At 39.7% G+C, this 21,188-nt stretch overlaps 1 protein-coding gene across 4 annotated transcripts in view; it reads right to left on the reverse strand.

The window, feature by feature from the left end:
- The window catches only part of DOCK8 (dedicator of cytokinesis 8), a 223,457-nt gene that overhangs the window by 93,165 nt on the left and 109,104 nt on the right, over positions 1-21,188 (reverse strand). For all 4 annotated transcript variants that reach the window (XM_031449810.2, XM_031449809.2, XM_031449812.2 and 1 more), the window contains 7 exons: positions 20,844-20,910; positions 17,785-17,934; positions 14,394-14,474; positions 13,072-13,231; positions 11,082-11,203; positions 9,425-9,518; positions 8,510-8,672 (listed from right to left, as the gene is read on the reverse strand). In XM_031449810.2, coding sequence (XP_031305670.1) covers positions 8,510-8,672; positions 9,425-9,518; positions 11,082-11,203; positions 13,072-13,231; positions 14,394-14,474; positions 17,785-17,934; positions 20,844-20,910 — 837 coding nt within the window. The remainder of the gene's footprint in view (positions 1-8,509; positions 8,673-9,424; positions 9,519-11,081; positions 11,204-13,071; positions 13,232-14,393; positions 14,475-17,784; positions 17,935-20,843; positions 20,911-21,188) is intronic.

Genomic DNA, 21,188 nt, shown 5'->3' on the forward strand with positions numbered 1-21,188 from the left:
ATAAAAGGTAGATGACACCTGAATGATAAGCCATGGTTTTTTAAAAAATTACCTTATTACACTGTCAAAACTCAGTCCTTCCCTACTCATTGTTCTATTTTACTTTGTGTTGCGGTGCTAGTCTGCATTGCTCCCGCCCAAAACCTCACTTTTGCCCTGGGAAGACCCTGACAAAGCATCTAACATTTTGCCCCAGAGCATTCTGACTTCTGCTGCCTATCTGAGACCTTAAAACCACAGGACATCCATCAATGGAGAGCTGTTAAAACACCTCTGCTTTAGAGTTGGACCAACACTTCACGGGAAAAGTGGATCTATAGGGTACACAGGAAAGTCAGAACAAAGGATGAAAAGCTAAACAGTGAGAAGAATTTTTTCCCCCTAAATGGCAAAAGAAATAAGAGGGAACAATTCCCTGAAGGATATCTCATCAGAAGATAAAAGAACTGATTTTAAAATAATAATTAAAAAAACTAACAGAAGTATGGAAATCAAAGAAAGCAGTTTTTTTGAATTTTAGGAAGTACCTTCTAATCTAGGCAGACTAATCATCATCATAATCGAACGCAGGCCCAGATCTGCTGTACTTCCATCATCATTTCTTCTGCCCCCACCAACCTTACATTTCCAACCCATGTAAAAACAGGATGCTTCACGAACCTTCCTGCTGAAATCTAAGTAAAGGATCTATGGGGAAAAATGACATTAACCCTCAGTAAATGGACAGAGCAGGGCTTTTTGTCAGGACAGGAGTGTACAGGCAGTAACACCAAAGCATGATGGAATGAAAGGGAATGAGTATAAAATAGAGACGAACGAGGGGCTGTGACTTGTGGAATCAGTGACATTGATGTGCACAGAACTTCCTTACCACTATTTCATTACTGCCTACCCACATTCTTTTAGTTATGCATTGGAAGCAGGATTGGTGAATGTGTAAACAACACACCCCCAAAACAAATTTTGCTCTCTTTATCACAGGATACATTTCTCCATCCTCCTCTCCACCACAACTTTCAAAAAGTGCCAGATGTCTAATATCATGACTTACTGAAGAAAGGAGGCAGATGCTGATGGTGTAGAATATAATCCTTTGCAAAAAAAGTGCCAACCCTGATCATTTGGGACATTGGAATGTTTTCCCAGTTTTTCTTGGTTCTGCGCTTAAAAAGCAAAAACTAAAATATGCATTTTCCTTTAATAAATCACGACTCCATCTGTTTTGAAATAGAGAGAGATACCACACTGCTGTGTTTGAATCTAGAAAGTGAGCGAATTGTGCCCTCAAGTGGCTAAATGCTGTACTGGAAGGAGAGCTTTGTAAAACCTGACATTGTTGCTAAGTAATCTTAAGTACCCCTAAGGCTCCATCCTGAGTTTTTCATTCTTCTCAAAAGAAGGACGACTGAGTTTGGGAGCAAGTCATCAGGAAAGCGGGGATCGTGTTCCTGATTTATTACTGAGACTACCTTGCCAGATCAAAGTCAAGTGCAGGGAACTTAATTATCTAGATAATTTTGGCATCAGGAATTCACTTTGCCTTTTCCTCCATTACTTGGCTCATTCAAATGATTAGATTTTGTCTGGGCTGACACCGCTGTTCCTAAATAAAGTATTTATAATAAGCTTCGAGTTCCACAAACAACTGCTTGCTAAATCTAGGAAAATCAAGGACTGAGCTTCAGGGCTGTCTTATACTTACAACAGAGTTATTTAAACACTCCTTTAGAGGGTGAAAAGCTGGAATTTATACAATAAATATGCTTGCACATATGTGAAAGGTTATAGATTTTTCATTGTAACATCATTTGTAAATCAAAAGATTGGCAGCCTCTTAGATGGTCATTAGTCTGGGGTTAAGTAAATAATGATACGTTCATACAATGAGATTCAGTGCAGGTGTAGAAAAGCACAAGGTCGTTCCCTGTATTCACATAGAAGTGCTGTGCATAATACAGTGTTCAATGAGAAATCAAGGACCAGAGGAGCGTGAAGATTACACAATATTTGCATTCTGAGAGGAAAAATGCAGGGTTGTATTGACTTGTACACATGTGGTTTATTTCAGGAAGGATACATAAGAAACTGATTAAAGATGGCTGTTCACAATTGTCAAAAATAGGACTGAGCTGTGAAATATACATGATTTTCATCTGTTTGGTTCATGAGTGTTCCTCCAGTGTCTAGAAAAGGGTCTGGCTCATTTTGGGAACTCAGTAATATGTGTGGAGTAAATAAATGAATAAACTCAAATGTGTGTGTGTGTGTGTGTGTGTGTGTGTGTGTGTGTATTATATATATTAAAAGACTGTCCCCAAGGAAGGAACTTGTATGGCTAGAGGTCAGGCATGGTAGAGAGAATTTTCACTGTGTACTTCTACACTTTTAAAATATTGAACAATTAAAATAGGCTACCTATTCCAAAATAAATAAAATTCAAACAACTAAAGAAACAAATAATAATGGGGAGTTATTATTTGGAATAGTTATTTAAGTAAGGCATTATGTCGATGGTGATTTAGACCAGGGTCAGTCACATCATAAACTACTAATCATTAATTAACAATAACACTGGAGTACTCGTACAGCATCTGAGGAGCATTAGACCATAAAAAACATTGTCTTCACATGGAGAGTTTTCTGCTGTGTTGCAGATTCTTCACAGAAAAGTACCTGCTCTTTGCCAGACCCGTCTCAGCCGACAGTCCGGCATACGCTGGGACTGCCTCCCAGGTCAGGCAGATTAAATTGGACGGCCCTCCCTGCTGAGTTTCCAGTGGCTTGAGTCACTGTGGCCCTTTGGATGACTCCAGTGAGCAAATTCATTAAGAGGTACCATGAAAGGGAGAGGGAAGCTTTGATTCTTAAAGAAAGATGTTGTACCCGTAAGGCCCCACTCCAGACCTCCTGGATGGGAGTCTCCAGGTAGGGCTGGGCACTTCTTTTTTTTTATTGAAGTATAGCTGATTTACAATGTTGTGTTAGTTTCTAGTGTACAGCATAGTGATTCAGTTATACATACATATATATATATATTTCATTATTGGTTATTGATTGAATAAAGATTATTGGTAAAAAATATTGACTATAGTTCCTGTGCTATACAATAGGACCTTGCTGTTTATCTATTTTATATATAGTAGTGTGTATCTGCTAATCCCAAACTCCTCATTTATCCCTCTCTCCGCCCTTCCCCTTTGGCAACCATAAGTTTGTTTTCTATGTCTGCGAGTCTCTTTCTGTTTTGTAAATAAGTTCATTTGTGTCATTTTTTAAGACTGACATATAAGTGATACCATATGATATCTGTCTTTCTCTGATGACTTCACTTAGTATGATAATCTCCAGGTCTATCTATGTTGCTGCAAATGGCATTATTTTATTCTTTTTTATGGCTGAGTAGTATTCTATTATACATATATATTATATATATATTTATATATATATATATATATATATATATATATATATATATATATATATATATATATACACCACAACTTCCTTATCCAGTCATTTGTTGATGGACATTTAGGTTGCTTCCATGTCTTGGCTATTGTAAGTAGTGCTGCTCTGAACATTGGGGTGCATGTATCTTTTCAAATTAGAGTTTTCTCCAGATATATTCCCAGGAGTGGGATTGCTGGATCATATGGTAAGTTTATTTTAGTTTTTGAAGGAATCCCCATAGTGTTTTACACAGTGGCTGCATCAAATTACATTCCTACCAACAGATACTTGCATATTTATAAAGCTATACAATGAACTCTGAGGCACACCACCCTTCCCTTCCTCCCCCACCCCACCAACACTGAAAAGATCCTCTCTGGACATAGAGACAACTGGGCTCAGATTGGACAAAAGAAAGTTCCTTGAAAGGATACCTTCCATTCCCCATGCCCAATTTTCCCTAAACACTATACCCAGAATTATTTCTGGTTCATTCCTTTCCTTGGAAATGCTCTTTACTAAATTATAACTTCTAGTCATTCCAGATCCACTTGCACAGTTATCCTATCCTTTCTTCCCATAGGATGCGAATCTGGCAGTATTCATCAAAACTCCACTGTGATGTGGGAGGCACCTCCCTGTTAAACCAGATATCAGGAGAGCTTTGAGAATGCAGACTTCTGATATGAGAACACTCAGCTAACTAGGAGGCAGCCTGAAAACAGCTAATTATCCATCAAAGAAATCATGTTCTAACTGCTATGCTTGTTCACAGCAAGCACAGTCCTCCACAGCAAGTCTGATAATTAGAAAAAAAGACCTCAGAGGCTCTTGGGGGCTGGGATGAGAGATGAAAACACACTTTATGTGGATTTCTCTAATGTAATCACCAGTTAAAGGGATGACAAGGAGCTTAACAAGCTCATTACAACCTCAGCACCTGTGATCTCTGCACAGACCCCTGTGAGAGCCACAGGATGAAATGCCCTTAAAGATCTCGCCGGGCCTTGGCCCAGCCTGTGTTGTTTTCACTCCGCCCCCACCAGAAGGCAGCTGGTGTCCTCATTACCAGCTGTTGGGCCACATGGAAAATAAGCCAGGAGTTGGTTCAAACGTGTTCTTGGGCTAACACCCAGAATTTTTTCTTCATCTGGACGTGGAGAAAAGAATGCCAGACTCAGATTTGGATAATCCTGTTTATCCACCTAATTTTCCCAGCTGTCCTGCTCTGCTTTCAGAATGACTGTCCCTTTGCTTGTGATTGTAACAAAGCTCTCGCCTGGGTCTGCTTTGGGGCATGCTTGTCTGACTCCACACCTCTCACCCACAGAGGCTGCTCATGCACTGCAGAGGTCCAAGCCTCTGGTTTGGAAGATGCTGGCCATTCCTGGAGTGAGTACTTCTGGCTCGAGAAGTTCATCTCTTCTTTCAGAGCGAGTCTTTGTTATATGAGTGATCAGCTGCCGTTGGTTCATGGGGGTACTTCCACATCCAGTGCAGTTCTTTTATAATTGATCTAGATTACTCCTCAAAGTGATCTGCATAAGGTCAAGGCACCCGGCAGCATCCACAGAGAATAGGGCGTGCATGGTACCCCTTGGGGGCAACACAGTGACCCTGACTGAGGGCACCTGAAGGAGCAGGGCCGTCAAAGGAAGTACCTCTGAGAGACGGGAGAATGGGGAGACTGAGGGCAGGAAGGCATCTAGGCCTATCTCAGGCAAATTTTATTTGAGGCTCCCCAGCAGCTGCTCCTTTAAGAGAGGTAAACTACCCTGAGTTCTACTCATATGGTATGAAATTGAAATACCGCCCATATGAGAATCTTGCAAAGTGTGACACTGGCCACAACTTGCACTCAGGTCTGGACAGCATGTGCCGTTGGTCCGTGTCAAAGTTCCTGCTACTCAAGCGAGTCTGAAGTTTATGTGAAAGGTCCACAGATTTGAAATTTGAATCCTGGCCTTGTCACTGGAGGCCTTCCTTGCTTGGCCCGGTAGAGATATTTTCCACAAGTTCCAGGTAGATCAGACTGTCATGCCAAGCCACATTTCAAATTTATGAGGTGAATCCTCTATAAAACAAAGAATTCTCTCCAAATTCATCTGCTCTGTAAACCTTGATTTTCATTTACCTGATTTCCTTAAAGGGATACATCTATGACCAGAAGTAGAGCCATGGAAATAGCAAGGTCAACAGGAAACTCCATCCCACGTGCCAGACCCTTAGAATGATGTCCAGAATTCAACTTAGTCAAAGCACAACTTTTCTAAAAGAAACAGGAACTGCCATCTCTACTGAAATAACACTCTTGGGAGAGACAAGACTTCAGACCATACCTGTTATTGATACCACAACGTAAAGGGGTTTAGAGACCTTTGCTTGAAAGGAGACTGTGATTTGGAGAGGAGGGGACAGAAGGGACATGAGCTTACAAATTGTGACAGAAATGAGAAGATGAGGTCACCTAGGTTTAACTGAGTCAGCTTCCCATTTGACCTGGGGGTTCACACCTGACTTGAGTCTTCCATTTCCATTCTGTGAAATGGGGGTGGTGGAGTAGGAAAGGGGGGAATGAGTCAAGGACGGGGTTACGGTCAAGACCATCCTAATCAAAACCACTACAAAGCATATGAAGCCTAGAGAAGAAATGCTAAAAATTTAACAACAGCCTGAGAGATTTAGACAAGATTTTTTCTTAAATTTCTTGACATTTTCACATGGTAAGATTCTGAACCAAGTTCACCATAACTCTCCTTCCCTGAATAGCTACAAAATATGGTGACCCGGTAGTCAAGAGAAGACCAAAATTGGAGGGAAGCATGGTCTTACAATCATTCCTAAGAGAGTAAAGACTGGGTTTTTAACAGGGTGACCTTGTAATTTCCACAGTGTACTGAACAGCTACATAATATTCACTCTGCACTTGTGGGTCTGTTTGTCATGATGCCAGGTTGGGTCCACAGTAATCCATTCAGACATGTCCCCCTTAGCAAGCCTATATTTCAGAATCAGTATGGGCACTAATGCTTTCTGAGTCCTGCTGTGATGTAATTAAGGGATAATGTTTGCAGCAAGGAGTAGAGAGAGTTGTAAATGCCTCCCATGGGTGATTAAATGCTGAGGGGAAGTGAATAACTATAGAGTTCATCTGGTGCACGTTTATTCCAATGCCACGAGCATTTTTCCCCCAATTGTAGGGTAGGGTTTCTAAAAAGATACAAACATAGCATCCCTAAGCAAACATTTTCATATCTTCATCTCCCTCTAGGGAATGGAAAATTTAAACTACTGCATCTTAGGAAAGCTTACTTATCTAGAAGAGAGACTTAGCTGAATTGCTGTTTAAGGAATGAGAAGAGAAAAACAAGAGCTGCTTCAGAAAGGATTTAAAAGCGGAAACTGTGTGTGTACTTCAATATTGAAACGAAGAGGTCCCACATCCACAAACATTATACTGGAAAGTGTGAGTGAGGATTTGGGGGAATCAGAACTCTTATACTGTTGGAAGAACCACAAACTGGCATGATTTTGGAAACAAGTGGCAATATAAATAAAACTGAAAATGTACATCCCTGGAACTCAATAATTTCACTTTTAGGCATATTGCTTAGGGAAACCTTCACATATGTGCGCGGAGACGAAGACAAACATTCTCACTGCACAATATTTATAAGAGCCCAACGTTGAAAAAAATCTATCAATAGAAAAATAGGAAATAGAGAAGTAAAATATAGTCTCTTCACACAAAGGAATACTATATAGCAGTTAAAAAGAATGGCAGAACTCCACATAAATCAATAGTAATATTTCTAAAGTACAAGCTATTAAGGAATCCCCACTGGTTAGATTTATGAAAATTTGGGTAACTAAAAGAGGATAATGACTGCTACTGAGTGTAACACCCTGAATCAGTAAAATTCATGAGTCCACAGTAATAATCAAACAGAAAGAAAAAAATCATACTGTTGGATGACATGTACAGCCTAACATGTAGAGTATGAAGCCATTTATGTACATTTTAAATGAATATAAAAATGATACCATTCAGTGTTCACAGATTCGTGTGTGTGTGTGTGTGTGTGTGTGTGAGTGTGTGTAAAACCAGAGAAAATAGAAAGGACCCATATAAGTTCAGATAATGTGATTTGAGAGGCAAGGTAGGAGTCTATAACTGGAGACTGAGGATAAAGGAAACTTCAACTTAACCAGCATGATTGTATATGTGTACACACACCCACATACACATGCATGCACACACGAAACAACAGAATGTCATTTCTAGATGGAAGAGAAAAAACGTTTGTGATAGCTTTCTTCCTTGCGTTAAAAAAAAGTTTTCTCAAAATAAAAAATAAAAGCACCTGAGCAGCCATGCTCTTGGCAGATGAACAAGCTCCCTCTCACCCGTTGTGAGGAGGGCCTCCAAGAAACAGAAGCAGCCTAGCATTTCTGGCTTTCTCTGTCTAGCTCCATGCTACCCAATATGGTAGCCACCAGCCACAAGGAGCTACTTGAATTTGAATTCAAATTAATTAAAGTCAAGTAAAATTAAAATTTCAGTACCTACGCTGCACTAGCCACATTTCAAATGCTGAAGGGCCCCCTGTGGCGAGAGGCTATTGTATTGAGCAGCACACATACAGAACATCTCCATCAATCCTATAAATTCTATTAGACAGAGCTGGTCTCGAACTAAAAACCCGTCTTTTAGACAACAAGAACATTTTTGATTGCATTGCTCTTTTCCTAATATGTCCTTCTATTCATAAGAAAACCAAGATCATGACTAAGAGGATTTTTTAATTTCTGGAAGGAATATGTCTGCTATAATCCTACATTCCAATTATGACTGAAGTAACATTTTCTTGTGGAAAAAAAAAGAGATAAACCATCTTTAGAAAGTGATCTAGCAATTATCTATAGTTATGTAAACATCAGATTTCCTTTTTTCCAAAACTTAGGAAGTAGGAAGATAGGTTGAAGAATGATCAAAACATTCTCCAAACAAAACTCAAAGTGTGGGTTCAATAGTTTTCCAAGAGCCTTTGTTTCTTACCTGTACACAGTATGAGGGACATACACTTCCCGGATTGGAAATTCCAAAATCTCTTTGTGTGGACGTCCCCGGTTTTCAGGAAAGGGTCTCACTGGCAGCATTTCAGGGGTCAGACAGCAATTGACTGTCTCCGGAGCCATAGAAACCTCTAGTTTGAGCAAGCCTAGGGAGAGAAAATAGGCCTGCCTTAGTAAAGACACTGTCACGTGCGTACACGGGAATCAAGGAAGACTGCTGTACTACATTTCTTTTACGAAAATAGGGATAAGTTGTGGGAGTATAAGAATTTCGGAATTCCCAGCTAATTTAATTTCCTAAGGTCTGAGAAAAATCACGTCATGACAACTCTGAGATTTAGCTTCCAGAATTTAAAAAGCAAAAAGTTATAAAATGAGTAAGAACAGATTAGAGAATCTTTAAAGTCCGTTCCAGAACTACCATGCTCTGAGTATACACAGTTCAGTACTTTCTCATAAAATTACAAACACTGAAACTTGGTGGTCTTCAAACTAGGTTCGCTGGTACCGCAGGGGCTGCAGAAGTGCTTCAGGGGCTGTTCAGCTGAGAGTAAGGAAGGTGTGCCCGCACCTTCTACCAAAGCATTTACCTTTCACTTTTTCTTATACGAGGAGGGCCATGTAATACTTCATTTGATACAAGAGCCTCCTCTGTTCAAACAAGTATCTGATTATCTGAGTGCGCAACCAGATGCTGTTTATTTACATACTCAGTCCTTTAGTAAAAATAGCAAACATTGATAGATTTGCCAAAACAAGTAGACTTTAACTTCTAATACAAAATCCTGTATTTCACTTGGCAAAACATGATTTTATCAATTGTAGCATTCCACAAATAATGTGTCTAATTATAAATGTCTTTTGGACAGCAAAGTGGATAAAGACAAGCCATCCACACCTGGAATCGACTTGACTCTTCTCTGCAGGGATGAAGATCTTTTGTAGTCAGCTAAAAACTTGAATAAGTCTTCGTCACTAAGGCGATCTCCCTCCTGCCAGGGAGAAGTCAGGGTTAGTGTAGATGCACCATGGACTCCTGAAGTCCAGACCAAGGATTTCTTGGAGGATTTTTATATTTCAGTTTTACCTTAACATGCCTTTCATAGATACGAGGATTATAGGCAACCCTGAAGTCACTTAGTCAACCTCTTGCCAAAATCCTTTCTCTGCCACTCCTGACTGTCACTCAGCCTCTCATCAGTCCTTCAGGGGACAGGCTTTTAGTGCATTTCTAGGGAAGCCTGTCTGACCATTAGAAATTTAGAAAAAAAACTCCTCCCCCTATAACTTCAACCCACTGATACTTTTTTACTCCCTGGAACAAAAAAGAGTAAGTTTATTTCTTCATTCAAAGTATGAAGATGGAGAAAGCATCTTTCCATCATTTTTTCTGTCCTCAGATTCTTTACATTTGTCTAAGAAGGCTGAGCATCAATACTTCCCTCCATATGCCCCCATGGGACAGGCACGCTGCCGAGGGATACACATACAAAAGCTCTGATCCCCACAACGGCCCAGGAAGGAAGGTAGGTAGGTGGGTGCGTCTCACCCCTGAGGACAGACGAGAAAGCTCTGACGCGGTTAAGTCAGACCTCTCCCTCTGAAGTAACACAATTGGAAGGAGAGGTTCCCAAATAGAAACCTTTCAGTCTCCTGCCATCTTTACCCAGTGGCACGCCCCTTCTGCATTTCAATTTGTTAACATTAACCCTTGAAATGCCCCAGGGCACTGAGCTGTGGAAAATTTTCCAAAACAGAGTCAAACCAAGTGTAAGTCAAGTTGGGGTTTTTTGGTAGTAAAATACATACCATGTAAAATTACCACCTTAACCATCTCTGAGTGTACAGGTCAGCAGTGTTAAGTACATTCACTTTACTGTACAACCAATTTCCAAACCTTTTTCATCTTGCAAAACTGAAACTCTATACCCATTAAATAACTCCCCATTCCTCCTTCCTGCAATCCCCAGCAACCACTATTCTACTTTCTGGCATTCTACTCTGTCTCTATGAATTTGATTATGCAAGGAAATTCTTCATTTTTTAAGTAGTCTCGACAATTTCTGAGCTAATAAAGAGCACCATCTGCACGGTCACACTCTATGAGGAAGCAGGCGGCTCTCAAAAGCCTGCATGTGGAACAGTGGTGAGATGGACAACATCCAGGCCAGCAAACCCTGAGCCATGGGGGAAATGGATATTTTAGCCAGACTGTTTCCACAGCCTAATACATGAATTGACCATGACAGCTCAAACAGGATAGCTTGTATTAATGGGAACAAATCCTTCTCTCAATTAAAAGAGCTAGCACTCATTTAGCACTTGCTGTATCCCAGGCACTCTGAGCAGAGCTTTACACATCTCACATCATCTAACCTTCCCAACAGCCCCACGAAGCCAGTGCCCTCATCCCTGTTCTATAGATAATGAAATCGAGGCTTGGTGAGGTTAACTAACTTGTTCTCTTAATAACTATATATAATCCCACTTTGGGCTCCAACATTCGTGCTCTTATAAGGGGACACATCCAGATACACTGTCACATGAAGAAGTACCTGCTTGAAAAAGCTGTTGACAGTCATGGGCTTCACGACCCCATTTTCCTCCAAGGAGAAGGCTCTTTCCGAAAGTCTTCGAGATTGGGACAAAGTTCTCCGCTCACCCGCAGAGCCTTTCCCTTTATGGAAAACACCTGTCATTCTAAAGTTTGCCTTTCTGTTTGAATACACAGCAGTTATTAACTTTACCATATGTAAGATATGTTTAAGGTCACTGAATAAGAACACAAGAACATGGCCATTCTTGTTTTGAATGAAGATTTCCCTCCCCTGGCCCCTATTCTTAGACCCCTCTGTTGGGGCCCTTAATTCTCCCCTGACCATAGTGGAGAGGCCGTGAGCAACTGCAGTGCCCTCCCACGTGGAGAACAGGGTGGGCCAGGTGCCACCCAGCGGGAGTCTAGAACTACAGGCAGAACAGCGTCTGCAGATAAGCTTTATTTGGTCAACAGTGTTTGTTTTGTTTTATTTTTACATTCGCATTCCGTTGGGAGAGGCATGCACTCAAATGCCCCTGAAGGCATTTGGGATTGTGACCCAAACATGCTACGGGTCAGCTGGAGTATATTCTGGATCCCAGGTTTCTCTTGCTGTGTGGACCAGGCAGCAGAAGTGAGTTTCTGCCTAAAGGTAATTAGAACAGAGTCACACCCCAGCATGGTCCCTGATACTCTGCTTAGTTATTTCTCACCCCCTTTAGAGATTTAGGTAAGGATCTTTTTGCTTTTATACTCTGAAACTCAGGGGTTCTGTTGTGAATGGTCAAATTGTCCAGAACTCTAATGCTCCAACCCCGTCTTTGAACACTCTTTTCCCCTTAATTCGTGCTGTGATGCTGAACTGAAGCCTCTTGCTGCCACTGCCCTCCTACACTTGCTGTGCTGTCTTAGTATATAATACACTACATCTTCTGGTTGTTCCTTAAGAATCAGCCTGTGTAGTCAGGTTAATCTATCCTTGACCCAGAGATGATAGAGGACCCAGAAAGCTCTATGCCTTAATTACCTAGCTTTTGGTGTACTCTAAGCTCTACGTATAACCCTTTCAAATACCGGGCTACTGTGTCCACATAGAAATTGGCATAAAACAGACACACACACATTGTTGTATGAAGGTCAGGATGCACTAAAATGAGGTTTGTTGTTGGTATATCAGAAATAACCCAGAAGTTCTGACTGGTAATTATGCATCAATAACTCCAGTGCAGCAGCAGCAATAACACAATACTTTTCCTCCACTCCTCTGCTAAAGGCAACGTTTCAGAAGTGGCAGAGCTAAGGAATGCATGACAAACGTCCCGAGACATGTGACTGTAGACATAAATATTTGCTGGATACAAAGAACATTTTGAAAAACAGAAACTGCCACAGGTTGGGGGAGATAGACTTGAAAACTCTGTAACCCTCCTGAATAGTTCCGTACCCAGTTTAGGAAATTAAGAATTCAGATCGCCGGCTGGGTAATAAAAAAGAAAAATATGCTAAATAAATCAGAACAGTAACCAAATATTCTTTGGCGTTCACTTTTTTCATTGCACTTGGCAACATAAACTTTAAGGAACTGGAAATTTTCCTGAGAAACCCAAGTTTTGCTTTTTGAAGCCCTTGTGGCAGTGGCTTTTCTTCTATTTCGGAGCCAAGCATGGTGCCTTTGTTTAACGCACTATAGATTATATTATTATATTTTCTTGTTATTTTCAAGAATTATACTTTGAAGAAGAGAAGGCCACTGAAAATTGACTTTTTAACGTGTCAAACTGTCCAGAAAATTCCAACCAAAAATCTTACTACAAGAGTATATTTAAACTCCACAAAGTTCATGAAAATTGTCTTGGGGATCACTGTCGAATCAAGTGTTTGTAATCCAGTCATAATCATGCTTCATCCTAGTCATCTCCTTCCTTCCTCCCCCCCCACCAATAAGCAGCTGATCTCAGAGTTGGGACAGTGGGGAGCCCTTTCCTTCACACCGCAGTTGGAAATCTTACCAACCATGGACTCCACATCGGTTACCTCCCTGTCCAGGGTAGAGACATTGAAGAAACTTGCTAAGCTTATGGGAGCCCAGGCAAAGGGCATCCGGTATTTCCCCAAACGTTGGCAGAAGGATTCAGCTTGAAGTTTTAGTTTTTCAATCTTTTCTTTACTCTAGAGGAAAACGGAAAGAGACAGCAGAAACAAACAAACAATATGGCACCAGCACCAAGTCAACTGCCTGTGCCCTGGACATGACAGCCAACTCCAAAATCGCTACCTTACTGATTAAAAAGAGTGAAGAGGCAAAAAAATAACACAGCTCAGGCCAGAAGTCCAACTGATAAGGAAATACGGAATAGAAAAGGAGGAATCTTTTTAAAAGTTTAAGAAAGGCTACATTTAATTATTAAATACACTTTCATCTAAAAAAACAAAACAAAACAAAACAACCCAGAAGTCTTGTGGCTTAATATACCAGCCAATCAACAAGCACCTCTTTTAGAGGCTAGCTACATGACTTGGATTCACATGACAGAATCTTAGGATGAAAAGTTTTGTATATCATCTATCAGGCTCTTTCTTTAGAAAGCCTGTTTTTCAAAAGTTGCCTTGGAAGATTCCAGAGAGATCCGTAAGGGTTCCTAACGACTTCCTTATTAGTTTGACAACACTTCCAAGATATTCATTCTAGGTTCAGAATAAAAGATAGATTAAAAAAACAAGTATCTTGAGTTCAATAAATCTTACTTGAAATTTATGAGTCTGCAGTAGAATGCTGTTAGGCAAGTCTTATTCCAGAAAGGCCATGTTTTAAAAATCATATTGGAAACTTTTACAAATGGATGCTGAGAAGAGATGTCCTTTTCAGAGGCCCAGCACTTACGTTGTACTAACAAATTTATGATGTACAGCAGTCTCAGCTAATTTCCAAATATCCATACCAGAAAGAATGGTGGTCCATGCTGTGCAGGAAGGCCAGGAGAGCTCAGGCACTGTTTAGTTTCATGGGGTGTCTGTGACCCTCCCAACCAGCTGGGTCAGAGCCTCAGAACTGAGACAATAGGATGTGGCTTTGCCCCAGTCAAGTTTTGTGATTAGACATTGGTGTGTGCATCACCATGTGTTGAGTTTACTGAGTTTAATAATTTATTTCTTTAAAAAGTTATCATCCATGACCAGTTTCCCTTCCTTCTTTTGTTTAGATATAATTTATTGGTGTCTCATATGGGGACATATTACCGACTAAACCCCATTAACTATTTTGTGGAACACTTCTGAAAAGTATCTGCTTATTCTAAGATGTTACCGTTTAGCAATACTCAAAAGAGCATACCTTTCCACCATCACTTTCTTTGATAACCATGTAGGGTTCTGCACACTCTCCAATCTCTCCCTGCTGAAGGACTTTTTCAATCTACCAACAGAAATAATATTAAAATAAAATATGTGAATTACAAATAGATAATGGAATCTCTGCAACCATCAAAATAGTGTTTTATGACAATATTTGATGACATCAGAAGATGTCCAGGATAGATGTTTTTGATTAAAAAATTAATATAAAGAGTATTGTACAGTTTTGTAAAAAAATTCATAAAGGCATATTAAAAGGATGAGAGCAGATACACACCGAATGTTAACAGTACTTATCTTTGTGTGATAGGCTTATACGCTATTTTTATTCTCTTCCTATTGCTTATGTGTATTTTCTATTTTTAAACAATAAACAAGTATTATGCCTACAATAAAAAATGCAATAAAAGTTATTTTATAATACAAAACCCATGAGACATATGTAGGAAGTGAATAGCTTGTTTTCTTTATTATTGCTTGCAATGTAAAAAAGAGATATGATCTCTGTAAAAGTCAGGTTAGGGACTAAAGCCTTCTACAAAATGAATAAATGAACAGAATAAATTATCTATAATTGTCTCCCTTGTATTTCCTATTAGGGCTACTTCTCCAGATTTAATAGACTTGGAAAGGAACTGGAAAGCAGTAGGATGGTGCAGCTTTTCACTTTGCTAACTGACTGTGAACATGAATGGATGCCACTACTGTCAGGCATGTTCCTCTATCTTGCTTCAGGTGAAGGATCTGACTGGCCATAAATTTGGGCACCATGTTTAAGAGGAAGAAAAGCAGAAATCTGAAATTTCCTAATCCTCTGCTTAAAGAAAGTTTCATTGAACTTAGATGTTGAAGACAAAACAAGTGGATTTAATCCCATTTGTCTGTGTCAAGAGTTGAGATGATCCTTGAAAAAGAATTCTGGGTCAACATATCCCAAGAGGCGTGCATTCTTTACAGGCACTAGCAGTTAGGCACCAAGTATTTAAACTTGTGATGGAGGGTGTTTCATGGAGTTTCTAAGGAAGTGGCATGGGGCTGCCCGATGAACACTTGTCTTGGGGAGACTGTAAGCAGGAAGTTTCTCTTCTCACAAAAGAATTAAAAAACCCCTTCCCACTGCCATAACCTGAAGACAAGGCGGATCTTCCTGAGAGATGCACCTGAGGCAGCACCTGAGGTAGAGACCGACCTATGTTCCTGTCAGTCAGCAATTATCCATCTATTCATTCATTCAAAAACCATTTGTTGAGTATTATCCATATGGTAGCTACTGGGGAGATAAGATGGTGAACAAGATAAACCTGGTCCCTATTCTCCTCAAGGTCATGGTCAGGAGTTTATAGAGCAAACTGGAAAGAAGCTAATTTTTCCATGAGATCAATGGATAAAAATGTGGTCTTTAAAATGAACTCAGAACAAAGATAAAGAACCTTTTAATTAGGACCCTGCAGCAAGGAACGGGAATGCCATGACGTCATGTGTATTGTGCAAGTGCCCCATGCAAGTTCCTCTGAAACTCCATGAAACACCCTTCATCACTAGGTTATTTCTGGTTGAAATACTTTGTGCCTAACTGATAGTGTGGAAGCACAGGAAAGGATCTCCAGAATCTGGAAGCAGGAGAATCCAGATTCGACCAGACCAGCAGGTACTATTCCCTTCACCAAGCTGGACAAGGCTAACTCCAGGTTCTTTGTGAGAAGGAGCGGCAGGCTGCTAAGAGAGCCTGTTATATGGCCCTTCATCATTCATGTATAAAAGGAGTGCATGAGTCCTCATAACCATGGTAGGTAAGGGAAAGGGGCATGTCAGAATTGCCTGGGAATTTTTTTTAAGGTAAAGAGGCTTCTCTCAGCCCTATTTAGAGAGGAAGAAGCAACAACACTGGTGTTAACAGTAAAGAAAAACAAACCAGAAGCAAACCAGGGACTGTCTTACTGAGTAGACTTAAATTTCTTAACTATATCCAAGCCATTTAGAGAATGTTTATCATTGCCAAGTGAATGCATTTATATATCTGAAAAATTTGGATTATATTTCGTAAGTGATAGTCACCTATAGGTAACTGCTAATATTTAACCATGGGTCAGCCAAAATGGAGTAATTCACTGAGAAGTGGAGTTGGAAGTAAAATTTGGATCTGTAGAACAAGTGTTGGCTTCTTTGATTTCTCAGGCTGTGAGAGAACTTTAAAATTAACTACAGAGCTGCTAGAGTGGGCTCTACATTAATTTTCCTATGTGTCTAAATCTAAGTAATATTGCAATGGAAAGACACACGTGAAGTAGAATAGCAACAGATACAATAAATTTTTAACTCTATCGTCCATAAGCTTAAATAAGTTCTCTTCAAGCTACAGTGACTTTTCAGATTCAGAATCTTTGTAAAATGGTGTAAAGGAAGCTAAAACAGAAGGATATCTGCCACTTGTTAAGTGACCTCCAAATCGCCTGAATGTTTTGGAATCTGTACGCTACTCCCATGAGAGCATGGAGGAATCAATGGGATTATGGACATAAAACACTGCACTAACTAGAAAATGTTCTAGACCTGGAATGTTGGGTGTACATGAAATCAAAATGTCTGGAATTAAACAAAAAACAATTTTGGGGTAAAGAGTCAATGAGACAAACTATTTGGTTTAAGGTAGGTAAAATATTCAATGTTTGCTGTTAACTTTAACCAGCCATTTTGGTGTGTAGAGAAAATCTGTGGTTTTCTTAGCATCAGCAAAGAGGACAGCCTAGAATGAAAGATCCTTCCACTTACATTTCCCACACACTTTGACTCTCACTAGACATGGTCTGTAAGATGGAGTTAAAGAAGGAGAGTGAAGCTTGGAAACTACAGCCTACACCTCAAACTGTCAGAGCCTAGACTTGTGGATGTTTAACTATGGGTCTCTCGAAAAACATAAACATAATTAGGAAACTCGACCTGAGATTTTCTCCATAGCCTCCCAGAGCTGGATAGCTGAGGATGCTTTCCTTGGTTAGGAGGAAGGGTGCTTGTAAGTGCCAGGCTTTATTTTGCAATCACAAGTTACCCATGTAGGGAGGTGTTATTATCCCCACTTTACAGATGAGAAAACTAAGTCTCAGAAAGGTTAGGTAATTACCCAAGTCATTTAGCTACAAAGTTGCAAAGCCAGGACTCAAACCTAGGACCACCTTACTCCAAAACCTATAGTCATTCTAGTATCCAACACCATTTGCTTGTAAAGGAAAAGGAATAAAGTTAAGAGGGAAATAAAGTGAATCTCACAGAGGACATGTAGATATATTCTGACACCTCTTTCATTCTAAACATGCACTGGGAATAACGCAATAATGATAACATCAGAATATGCAAGTCAGATTGTGTTTAAGTACCTTTACTACTAGGTAGATGTCCGGGGATGGATAGGTGACTGAGAATACCGCAGATCTTGCCTGACTGGATGTAGCAACAGAGGGTGTGTGAGCACGCAGAAATCCTTTGAACTGGTCAGAGTTCAGGTCACAGTAAAAATTTTCTGAGATCTGTAAATGAGTGGCCAAATGAAAAATAAGTTACACTTGTTGTTCTCATGGTCTAAACTTTTTTTTTAAAGAGTGATTCTTATTTTGTAGCTGGCTTTATTCCTTTGATAACTATGTAAGTTTAAAAAGCTAAGGCTCTAATCTGTTCTTTTTTTCAGATTATTCATTTAAAATTGCAGTGAAATGTACATACTGTAAAATTTACCATCTTAACCATTTTTTAAAAATTTATAATCTGTTCTTAGAAACAATAATTGGTACATATATGTAAACTAAAAAAATGTGCAGTATACTCTATATATATATTTACATGCAATATAATATGTATGTGCAGTTAAACTGTAATAATTCTACCTAATAAAACTGAAAAGGGAAAAAAAAAGAATGAGCAGCACTATTTATAATAGCCACAACATGGGAACAATCTAAATGTCCATCAACAGATGACTGGATAAAGAAGTTGTGGTATATTTATACAATGGAATACTATTCAGCCATAAAAAGAATAAAATAATGCCATTTGCAGCAACAATGGACTTGGAGATTGTCATTCTAAGTGAAGTAAGCCAGAAAGATAAAGAAAAATACCATATGATATCAATCATATGTAGAATCTACAAAAAAAAAGACACAAATGAACTTATTTACAAAACATAAAAAGACTTAACAGACATAGAGAACAAACTTATGGTTACCAGGGGGAGAAGGGGTAGGAAGGGATAAATTGGGAGTTTGAGATTTGCAGATATTAACTACTACATATAAAATAGGTAAACAGGAAGTTTCTTCTGTATAGCATGGGAAACTATATTCAATATCTTATAGTAATTTATAATGAAAAAGAATATGAAAACAAATACATCTACGTATATGTAGGACTGAAACATGCTGTATACCAGAAATTCACACAACATTGAAAACTCACTATACTTCAATTTGAAAGTTTTTAAATTTTTTAAAAGAATCTTTAAAAAAAGGAAAAAAAGTGAAAAAAAAAGTTTTGCCAAAGAAATAAGTCATAAACATGATTTGTGACTAGAGGCTGCCAGAAAATCTGATATATATGTTGTCACAATCTCTAGATATGTTTAAGTCTTTTAAGAGCTATCCCTTGATACATTTAAATTTTTATTAACCCATCAGAATCTCCTGAATATCAGCAATGTGCTAGGTCCTGAACTGAAGAGAAACAGGGCACTGCCTCTGCCCTCAATTAGTTTACAATCAAGAATAAAGGAAAAGGCAAATAGGTATCAACTACAGTAAGAACAAATGATAAGGGACCACACTCATATAAAAAAGTGCTGGGGAAGTTCCCAAGGTGAGAGGTCACATCCAGCTGGGGAGATGGGGGATGCTTCTCATAAGGGAGGTGTGTGAGATGGACAGGCCTTGGAAGAAGATTCTGCCAGGCAGAGCTGGAGGGTGATGGTGGACCAAGGAGAGAGTATAGCACAGAAATAACTTAGAGGCTGGAGGACCTGGGTTAACAGCGAGGAGTCCAGCTGGGGTCCGCCTGGGCTCTCCAAAGAAAGAAAGGAGACAAAAGAAGAAAGGCTGAAGAAGGTGGGGCGTGGGAGCTGAAGAGTTTGTTGCTAATGTTGTAGGTAGTGGAGATCCACTGAAGATTCTGACATGATAAAAGCTCCGTGGCTCACCAGTGTAGAGTTACTTAAGAACCACTGTGGCGCTGGGTCATCCCTTCATTGCCAATAGTTTCACAGGCAAGAAGTGGCTCTAAGGCAGAGACTACATTTACCAGCCTCCCTTGCAGTTAGGAGTGAGCATGTGACTCAGTTCTTTCCAACGAATTGTGAGTGCAAGTGATGTGTCAAACTTCCAGGCCTCCCCCACCCATCTTTCCTCTTTTATCAGGAGCTGCGATGACAGTGAAAGGGTGACTCAGGAGACACACACTGAGACACACACTGAGGATGGAAGAGATGCTGCCAGCTTGGGTTCCTGAATGACTGAGTAAAGCAGATCACTGTTGACCCAGCCCCTCCTCCCCCTGGATTGCTAAGAAACGAAGAAAATTCTCCTTCTTTAAGCCAAGCGCCCTCAAAATGTGCCCACTCATATCCTGCCAACCAGCAACTTCAGCATCACCTGGGGACCTGTTAGAAATGCAGATTCTCAGGCCCCCAAATTTACTGAATCAGAAACTCTGGAAGGTGGGCCCAGCAACTGTTTTAACAAGCCCTCCAGGTGATTCCCATGCACAGGCAAGTTTGAGATCGACTGCTTTAAATCACTGAATTTGGGGGGAGGTCTCTGTTAACCTACCCTAACACAAATCTCAGTGATTGTTAATATTTATTCAGAAAGCACCCACTTCCTTAAATACTTAATAGTTATGAGGAGGGAGGCAGAAGTATTTCCTATTTCTGTCCTCCTCTAGGAGTTACAAAATGACTTAACATTAAAATATTCATAGAGAAGTCTTTTCAATTAAAAGCACATTATAGTCGGTGAGGTTTCTACCCCATGGCAAATTTAGACATTTACTGCACAAGATGCCTTCCATTCATGATAAGCCTTTTTCACAATGCAAAAAACTCCCCAAACTGAGGAAACATTACATGCACATCTGAGCTTGTTACAGCCGTATTTAAATTGCTTTGTTTTATGTGTAACCCCATATGTTGCTATTTCATTTCTCTATCTCAGCCAGGTTACCACCTCCAGCTGACTTTCCCTTCAATATTCTTCAACAAGCATAAATGACCAATGTTCCCAGGCCATTTCTTCAAAAACTGCAAAGGCAATAGAACTGGACATATCAAAGTTCATTTGCTTTCAAATCTGATCTGTTTTTGCTGCAGAGAAGTGAGATTTAAAAATATGAGCCCAAAGACAATGAACACTATATGATGCCCTCAGGGATGGGCTCTTTTTTGCTTTCTTACCTTTTTCCTTTCTTTAACATCATAGAGGGCAATGCTGGCAAACAGAGGCTCAATTTCGATCTCAAACCTGTCGGAGAAAGACAGAAAAGTCTATATGATTCTAACTTGGATAATTTTGAATTTTCTGAAAGTGCCTGGATATATAATCTGGTTAAAAATGTAAGTAGTATCCAGAAATATTTGGATAGCTCCAGGTATACGACATTCACACTATAATATTAATAGAGAAATATGGGAGGTTCATGGAAAATTCGTAATCATTTGAGATCATGGTGGATGGTGCATTCTTCCACAAAGTGCTTGCTGGTGCCTTTGCAAGAGACAGCAGGCGGAAGAGATCCTAGT

Source organism: Camelus dromedarius, chromosome 10, assembly GCF_036321535.1.
Source record: "Camelus dromedarius isolate mCamDro1 chromosome 10, mCamDro1.pat, whole genome shotgun sequence".
Lineage (NCBI taxonomy): Eukaryota > Metazoa > Chordata > Mammalia > Artiodactyla > Camelidae > Camelus > Camelus dromedarius.